This window comes from Physeter macrocephalus, chromosome 2 (genome assembly GCF_002837175.3).
Source record: "Physeter macrocephalus isolate SW-GA chromosome 2, ASM283717v5, whole genome shotgun sequence".
NCBI lineage: Eukaryota > Metazoa > Chordata > Mammalia > Artiodactyla > Physeteridae > Physeter > Physeter macrocephalus.
In genome coordinates, this window is record NC_041215.1 from 44,841,375 (window position 1) to 44,850,848 (window position 9,474).

The following is a 9,474-nucleotide window of genomic DNA, read 5'->3' on the forward strand; positions in this document are numbered from 1 at the left end:
CTTGTGTACCCACAAAATGAAATTATCCAATCTAAATCATCAGTGGTGCCAAGGTTGAGACATGCTGGTCTAGAAAATAAAGATATATCCTTAGAGTCCATAATTAGGGTGAATAAAAGATGCACAAAAATATCATTCATTCTTAATAAAATAAATGGCATTAGTCCAAAGACTCAAAAAATTAACCAAAATCTCAAAAATGTTTTACCTTGAGATTATCAGTTCATGGTATGACTGGAGATATTCCAGCTGAAAAAGTATGTGAGAAACATCTGCAACTGGTAGGATATTTGTATTGGGGATTATCTGGATAGATTACGCCTGTATTTAAAAAAAATTAAAAATTTTAACTGATCCAAAAATGTTAGCAAGGGAAAAAAAGTTTACTTGTAGAAAGCAGAAATTCCTTTTAAAATACTGACTGAAGTGGAAAATAGGGCCTACATAAGTGATATTTAAACAAGTAAACAAAAACCAAATCTAGGAAACGTTCAGATGATTTTTTGGTGGTTTTGTCCTTTTTTGTCCTCCTATTACTCTTTTTTTTTTTTCCAGTTGTTGAATTTTTTTTTTTTTGGAGTATAATTGCTTTACAACGTTGTGTTAGTTTCTGCTGTACAATGAAGTGAATCAGCTATATGTATACATATATCCCCTCCCTCTAGGACTTCCCTCCCACCCACCGCTCCCCACCATCCCGCCCATCTAGGTTGGTTGTCACAGAGCACCGATCTGAGCTTCTTGTGCTTTATAGGGTGTTCCTGCTAGCTATTTATTTTATGCATGATAGTGTATATATGTCAATCCTAATCTCCCAATTCGTTCCACCCTCCCCTTCCCCTCCTGTGTCCACATGTCCGTTCTCTATGTCTACATCTCTGTTCCTCCCCTGCATATCGGTTCATCTGTACCATTTTTCTAGATTCCACATATATGCATTAATATACGATATTTGTTTTTCTCTTTCTGGCTTACTTTACTCTGACAGACTCTAGGTCCATCCAAGAATGAAATTGGGTCATTTGTAGAGATATGGGTGGACCTCCTATTATTATTATTTTACAGATTCTCTTTTCTAGTTTTGTATCATCTCTAGAGATCAAATGCTCACAGGCAGGACATACAGAAAATTACTGAATGTTATTTTAGTTGCTGTCAATGCTGGGTTTGGATTAATAATGAAATTAAATTCTCAATTAAATTATCAAATACCTCCACTGACAACAATAAATGTTTAATTTCCAGAGAGAAATAAGGTTAGCTATGTTGAACACCTTTTGCAATCACAGTGATAACCAAACTTTTCAAACATTTCTTCCAAGAACCAGCAGCAGCTTGATTTAATTAAAATAATAACAAAAGAATCCATGTTTTTTTAGCTGTCTCATGCATCTCTGGTAATAACCAGTCGGCAGAAATGACGGAATGCCTCAAGCAGACAAATGGCATGCCTCCCCTTGTGCAAGAATGTACAGTACCCTGTCATGATGACTGCACCTTCACTGCTTGGTCCAAGTTTACACCCTGCTCCACGAATTGTGAAACAACTCGAAGTAGACGGCGACAGCTCACAGGTAGGGTGTGCTTTTCATTCTTTAGCTTCAGGCAAGTGATGCTCTCCTGAACCGATCAAGGAGAATATAAGTTCCAGAAGGATGGGAAATTGTATCAGGTTTCTCCCCTCCCCTCCCTGCCATTATGCATGCTCAGTGCCAATGCTTGGCGCATAATAGGTACTCAATTAATACTTGTGAAACAAATGAAAGGTGTGAACCATTCCAAAGCTATGAAGTTCTTCTCTATACAGCTTTATAATCTTTGTAGTCATAAATGGCAATATATCCACCAACTTCCTGGAGTAGTTAATGGCAGAGTTTCTGGTGTTTTTCATGCCAGGATCTCAGCAAGCTTGAAAGCAGTCTCTGATTTGTAAAGAACAGCAAAGGCAGATCTCACCTATGTCATTATCTTTTGCCATTACCTTATAAGTAACTTGATATTTTAAAATTTTAGTGGTGGAAGGCAAAAATTGAATTACAGGGACTTCCCTGGTGGTGCAGTGGTTAAGAATCCGCCTGCCAATGCAGGGGACACAGGTTCAATCCCTGGTCTGGGAAGATCCCATGTGCCGCGGAGCAACTAAGCCTGCGTGCCGCAACTACTGAGCCTGCACTCTAGAGCCCGCAAGCCACAACTATAGAGCCGCATGCCACAACTACTGAAGCCCACCTGCCCTAGAGCCCACGTGCTGCAACTACTGAAGCCCACACACCTAGAGCCCGTGCTCTGCAAGAAGAGAAGCCACCAGAATAAGAAGCCTGCCCACGGCAGCTAAGAGTAGCCCCTGTTCACCTCAACTAGAGAAAGCCCGTGTGCAACAAGGAAGACCCAGTGCAGCCAAAAACAGAAAAAAAAAAATCGAATTACATACATAGATTCTGCTTTTGTGGTATATGCTAATTATTGGTTCTATTTACATCCTTGAAATTTAATGGAAATTAAAGCAATGAGTAGTTTAATCAAGGTCTTAGAGCAATTTTTGCTTATAATATACAAATAATTGATGTAGTAATATATATCCTACTTCTTATCTAGATAAATATGGCAGAACTTCTCTTCATTGAATGTTTTTTCATATTTGTAGAAAACTTAATTCAGGGAATGAAGAATCAAAGGAAAATGCCAAAATAATAATTGGGTTAACAAAATTGGTGTTGACATTGAAGAATTAAGCACAGATAACCGTTTTCTCATGAGGAATTCAAGTGCTAATTCTCTCAGTTTCAAGATCTTTGTTTGAAAGCATTGCATACAAGATTGTTTTACATTTAACTCACTCTAATGGATTGACAAAATCCATGAGAGCCCTTAACAGGATTTCTGCGCACAAATCAGGAGCCCATTTGTAAGTACAGGTGAAACGTATACTCACAAATAGAAACATCAAATTAAATGTTATACTTTGATATGTCTTCTATAAAAATTTGTTCATATATAATTTTATGCAAGATTGCTTATGTTTCTAAGATAAAACAAATTTCTTATTCTCTAACAATATAATGGGATAGAATGTATATGACAGGAATAATTCCAAGTTCAGGGGCAATTTAATGGAACTTGGTTTGCATGTTCCTACATAATCCTTCAGAAGCCATTATCCTAGCAACTCTGTCTATCTCTTTTTTTTTTTTTTTTTTTTGCGGTACGCGGGCCTCTCACTGTTGTGGCCTCTCCCGTTGCGGAGAACAGGCTCCGGACGCGCAGGCTCAGCGGCCATGGCTCACGGGCCCAGCCGCTCCGCGGCATGTGGGATCTTTCCCGGACCGGGGCACGAGCCCGTGTCCCCTGCATCGGCAGGCGGACTCTCAACCATTGCACCACCAGGGAAGCCCAACTCTGTCTATATCTTTCAGATGAGAGAGAATTTCCTTGAGAGGGAAAGAAAGTTTTTAATTAATGGCCAATTTTTTTTCTTTGTCTTGAAGGTTTGCTAATGATGTTTTGTATCTGTAAACTGAGAATGAAGTAATTGAAAATCCTAGGATACTTATTCATTTTGCAACCAGTACAGTTTGTGTTATCAATTGTCAAAACTTTGATGAAATTTGACTTTTATTTAACATATACTTTTAAGGTACGTACTGAAGAACTGTTATATTTTTCCTTGCAAACTCTATCCTAAGAATTACATTAATATTTAGAATTTCTTTTCTAAATTATTAACTGCTATGCTTTTGCCTAGCTGATTGATCTTTGAATGTCTCAGTATCTAGATGACACCTAAACAACTGGCTAATTTCATGAAATACATGAGTTGTTAAAATCAATCGAATTATATAGTAGTGTCAACTGAAAGAAAAATGCATGGCGTGAGAGTTGTGAGTTAAGGTTTATCCAGGGGCTCACTGAGGACTGTTGCCCCCCGAGACAGCCTCTCAGATAGCTCTGAGGGACTGCTCCCAAGAGGTAGGGGAGAAGGCTAGTTTATATGTGATTTTGTTGTTCTTAAGAAATATATGCAGTCAGCATACATCTTCGTAGCAACTTACTGCTAGTCACAAAGAACGGCAATCTCAAAGTAATGATCATAGTGCTTTCTATGTATGGGAAGATGCAAGAAGTGAAGTTTATTAAAATTCTTCCTGAAGTGCGTCTATCTAAGGGTCTGTTTGTTCAAAGCACAGAGTATCCTTTTATTGTCTTTAATTTCCTCTGTTAGAAGCACTGAGTGTACAGTCTGTCAGTGACTGCAATGGGTTAATCTTTGTAGACTTGGATGGAGAATGACATACTCTTTGCTCTTTTGTTGGAAGTTCCCCCATTTTGGTCATAAATTCAAAGTTTGAGAGCCGTTTCATGACCAGTTTGTCCTAGGGCCCTACATCAAGGATTTTATAGGATTTCGTTGATAGGCCGCTCAGTGTGCTATGACTGAATTGGGCCCTTCTAATGGTAACCATAAAGGTCTCTGGACCACCTGTCTTACTAGTCTTTTATGGTCCAGGAAATGATTCTCCCTGATTGTTTCTTCCCATATCTAGAGTTACACTATTATAATTTTAATTCTATACAGAACTATATATTCGATCAATCATTTCAAATCTTAGTCATTACTACTTTTGTTGGAGACTCTGTTTATTCTTGCATTACCAAATCTACAACTATCTTATCAGCAGAATACAAGTTCTATAGCTAGAAGTATTAATAAGGTCATAGTGAGGATTTATGCCATGAACTTCCAGCATCAAACCAGTTCTTGAGATCACCAAGACTAGGGAACAGATTGTTTAAGGCAGAAATCTGATGTTTTTTATGTGAGTCATTAAATGTGTTCTATTACAAGCCCAACAGAGTCATTAAACTTAAATGACTGTTGCCTGGTGTTACCCATATAAATCCATTCCATAACTGAGGAAGAGTCCCTCCTGATAAGTGGGAGGTTATGTTTTTTGAATTAAATTTAGCTCATTGTTCTGACTGAGCTTGAGTAACTTTGATAGGAAATTCATATTTATGTTAAAATAAATTTTCTAAGGGACCATCCAATCAGATCCTTGGAGAAGAGAAATCCACCAAGGTGAACCAGAAGTACTGGACATAGGTAATTGACCATAAACCAAAAAATGAGATTTAAAAAAATTTGCATAGGATTGTGCCCATGATACAAAAACATCTGGTTCACATGTAAAAATCCAAGAAATCAAGATCCGGTCTGGCATCTTGGAATAGCTATCTGCTTCTGATGCCCTCATCTCTTCCTGCTGTGGGTATGGTTTCTTTTCTGTTTGAGTAGTGTGTCAAGGTGAGTTTGAGGTTAGCAATCCTCTCTATAGACCAGTCCAGTGCAGAGCCCTTTTTAAATGGGAAATATGAATCTAAGAGTCAATTCCCTTTAGTCTTGTTGTGCATGAGCGAGTTAAGAGTACCTGATAGGGGCCTTTCCATCTAAGCTGAAGAGAGTCCTTTGAATGATGTCTTTTCCAGTATATATTCTTCTGGTTGTAGTCATAGGGTATCCGATCTTTATCCAAACATAGGTTACTGTGATAAACTTCAGAAACAAGCTAAAAATGTTCTTTTAACAAGTGACTTAAACTTTTGTGATAATGTAACATAGCAACAGGAGCCATCTAGGAAGTGAGTTTCAGGCAGTAAATACCAAAACCTTATAGATAATTAATAGCACAAGAACTATCTATATCTATAAATGTATATTACTAAAACATATTTTTTCTCTAAAGTCATCCTCATTTCCACCAAATATAGCCAAACTAAGACTAACTTGTTTGCAAAATAAGTCTGGTTTCAATAAACTTGGCCTGATTATTTACATAAGTGTACCAAGAATAGCAGTTGATTATATAGGCTCTTTTAAATTTGTTTTTTTGAAGTTTGTCATAAACAGTCCCTGACTGAACTTTATTAAGGCTTCTCAAGGCCACGAGAATTATGCCTAGGACTTGCCATCAGATTTACCTGTGTAGGTTTGGGTGAATTCCTCCCTTCTCAAAGTCCCCAAAATATCTTGAGGGTCCTTTCTTATTCACCTGATAAGGATGCTGGGAACCCTGCAAATAAGGCACTAGGCTGTTTCTCTAAGGGGCTTTATGGCTCCATAAAGTCCATCTTAGTTCTTTAAAGCTGACTTGTTATATCCGATTCTACGCATATTCTCAAATAAGGCATTCCAGTCAAAGCTATGTTAATATACCCAGTGTTGTCATTGTACCCTGTCAAACGGAGAAGAGATTTTTATTGAATTTATGCAAATAACTATATTTCCATTAAAATAAGAATAAGGAGTTTCCACTTCTAGAGGGATCAGGAAGAGAGAAAAAGATAAATGTTTCAATTCTGCTTACAAAGGTATAATTTATCAAATTGTTGTTAGTCATAGTATAAGAGGAAAGATTTCCTTATATCGAGAAAACAAAGATAAACAGTAATATTTTAGACAAAAGGTCATAAAAATTATAACCATATTCATCAGTTCATTCAGTCATATGCAATTAAGTTTTGTTGATCTCCTGTTAACAATTTTATGAAGTCATCAGATTTTTCATTAGAATTCTTTAATTTCATACCCAGTTCAGCAGTATAATCTGAAAGCTATCAGAAACCTGTAATTGTCAAAAAAACAAGACCTTCTGTGACTCTTGAAGATGAAAAATTTTAATAAAAGCAACAGAGTAAAATAATAACTATCTATACATGACAAAAGACTTAAAATGGCATGGTTAAAGATATGATTACAATTGACAAAGAAATTTGGTTATTTCTGTTACACACATTTTAAGATAATTGGACTATGATAACATTATAGTAGGACATCTGAATTCTAGGAATTTCCTAGAACTTTTGGAATATTTATATTGATAACATTTACTCATACATATTCCCTAAGGTTTATCATTTATTTAACAATGTTAATCATGTAATTTAATATACCAAATAAACCTAATTAGTTTAATATCTTTCTTTGAGATGTTTCAGGGTCGCTCGGAGACATGCCAACATTAGCTAGAGGTCGTAACAGAGAGAAATTCAAATTCTAGTTTTGCACCAGCTTAGTTTTAATATTAGAATTCTTTCAGCCAATTAAGTTCATTTTAATCTTTGCCAGCCCTGGTCATACATCAAATTCTTTCTCAGGGTTTCTTTTCATAAGCCTATAATTTGCCTTTTTTCTTCCAGATTGTGTCCTATGCTTTCCCTTGCTCTTTTTTTCTTTTTCTCTTAACCTCTCTTTAGGACAAAATTACTTTGTTTTCCCTTAACAGAATGCATTTCCTTTTCGTTTACCCTTTTAAAAAGTTTTCTTGCATACAAAGATGTTTTATTTATTTTAGTGGTTCTAATTACACATATTAATCAGAATTCTCAACCCTTAAAAACCCCAATCTCTAGCGAAAACCGAGAAGTCAGCAGTTATGAACTGTTTGTCACATGAGCATGCCTGATTGGCAAACTTATGAACATATTCCATTACCTCTAGAAACATTTTTTCACAGTGTAATTTTTCCTCAGTGTGGTGTAAGACATGTGACCAATAAACCAAACATCTTTAGACGTTTTTTTTTTTTAAGTAGGAAGACAAAAGTAGATAAATTTAGACTTGCTTAGCAGTTAATTTCCCCGTATTTTCTATTATTTGGAAATGATCGAGACATTCAATGAATTCCCATCATTTAATTTAACTTAGTAAAACTCTAAAATTTCAAGTTACTGAAAGATCTGGAGAAACTATTTTTACGTAGACATAAATAAGACATAATTGTTCTTAAAGCATTCACCTAAAAAAGTCTTAGCCCATTTGGATCTAAATTTCTTTATGAAAATATCATTAGTTTTCTTGCTGACAAATTTTGTTAGCGATAACATGATCTTATTTGACATTTAGTAAACAGATACAGTAAAAGTTTTACATATAATGTTCTTAACTCTAAAGATAGGACTCTTTTAGTTAAACCAACAAACTTGTTTTTATTGGGTAAAGATTAATCGTAGATCACGTCAACTACAAACTGGCACTTGCCATTGGCACTTGCCATCTACCTCTACAAGGATTAAATCAGGAGCTGCTGTAGCTGTTGACTTTCAACACCCGCTGAAAGGTGTTCAGTATGGAGATCAGGAATGAGGCATTGTGTGCTCTGGGAAAAACAGGTCTTCAGATAGTTAGATATTTTTAGGAGATGATTTTATGAACCCAATTCTTGTATCTCCTATCTAGAAAAGCACTAAAATCCTTCATGGTGACATCTGCTCCTTGTGACTAGCGGTAACCTTCATGAGACTAGCAGAAACCTTCTGCAAAAAAATATGCACTTGACTGCATGTAGCCCCCTTCACCAAAATCATATATATACTGACCGTCCCCATTACCTCTTTGGAGCAGTTTCTCAGAGCTATCTGAAATGCTGTCTCCCGAGCTATAGTCCTCATTTTGCCCCAAATAAAACTTCACTCACAACTCTCAGGTTGTGCTTTTTTTTTTTCAGTTGGCAATCGTGATCTTAAAAAAAACATTTGGGTTAATTTGTATTGTATTTCTGAGAATATATACAAGCATTTAATTTTCTTTAAGCCAATTAAATAGTTCTTTTTTTTACAGTCTAATTTTGATAATACCAACACCAATGGTAGAAACATATATCTATAATGTACACACAGACATAAATAGGCACAACCAGAGATCGCACAGCCTCATTTTAAAACTTAAGTCATGAATCGGGTATTACAATATAAAACTTGCTAGTTTATAATAACAGTTGGAATAAGTTAACTCACTTGGGTTTTAAAAGGCCTCTTCCCCCCCAACACACACACACCCCTTTTTTTTTTTCAATCTCAGAAATTGGAGATAGTCTAGATAAGAGTTTCCTGAGAGGACCTGGTAAAACATTTACATCTCAAAGGCTCAGGGAGATCATTGTAAGCTCCTCCTAGAAGGACTTCTGTTCCTTTTGGGAATTTTGAAAAGATGTTTTATAAAGCCAGCTTCCTCTAACTGCATATGTAAAAGCCAGTTTTGGAATGTCAAGAGAGTCCCATCTTGACCTTTTTCAGGATGACATTTCCTTCATTTCCCAATTAACTACCTGCATGTATAAGCTCCTTATAAACATAAACCTCTGACTCATACTCTGCCGGGTTTATCTGGCACCACTTTCTTCTGATTTGAAGGCTTTGTTTCCCATTTTAGTGTTGGTTTGTCAGGATAAAATTACTATTGAAGACTGGTGGGCTGATGTGCTGTTTGTGAGCTTCACTCCTCTGTGTGGCACCCTAGAGTCATCTCAGGGCTTTCACAGGTTTCAGTTTCTCCCGCTGGCTGTATAAAATCTCCATGGAGGGGCTTCCCTGGTGGTGCAGTGGTTGAGAGTCCGCCTGCCGATGCAGGGGACGCGGGTTCGTGCCCCAGTCCGGGAAGATCCCACATGCCGCGGAGCGGCTAGGCCCGTGAGCCATGGC

At 36.7% G+C, this 9,474-nt stretch overlaps 1 protein-coding gene across 1 annotated transcript in view; it reads left to right on the top strand.

Moving 5' to 3' along the window:
* The window catches only part of THSD7B (thrombospondin type 1 domain containing 7B), a 773,362-nt gene that overhangs the window by 509,148 nt on the left and 254,740 nt on the right, over positions 1 to 9,474 (top strand). Inside the window, exon 12 of the mRNA XM_024122279.2 lies at positions 1,380 to 1,574. Coding sequence (XP_023978047.1) covers positions 1,380 to 1,574 — 195 coding nt within the window. The remainder of the gene's footprint in view (positions 1 to 1,379; positions 1,575 to 9,474) is intronic.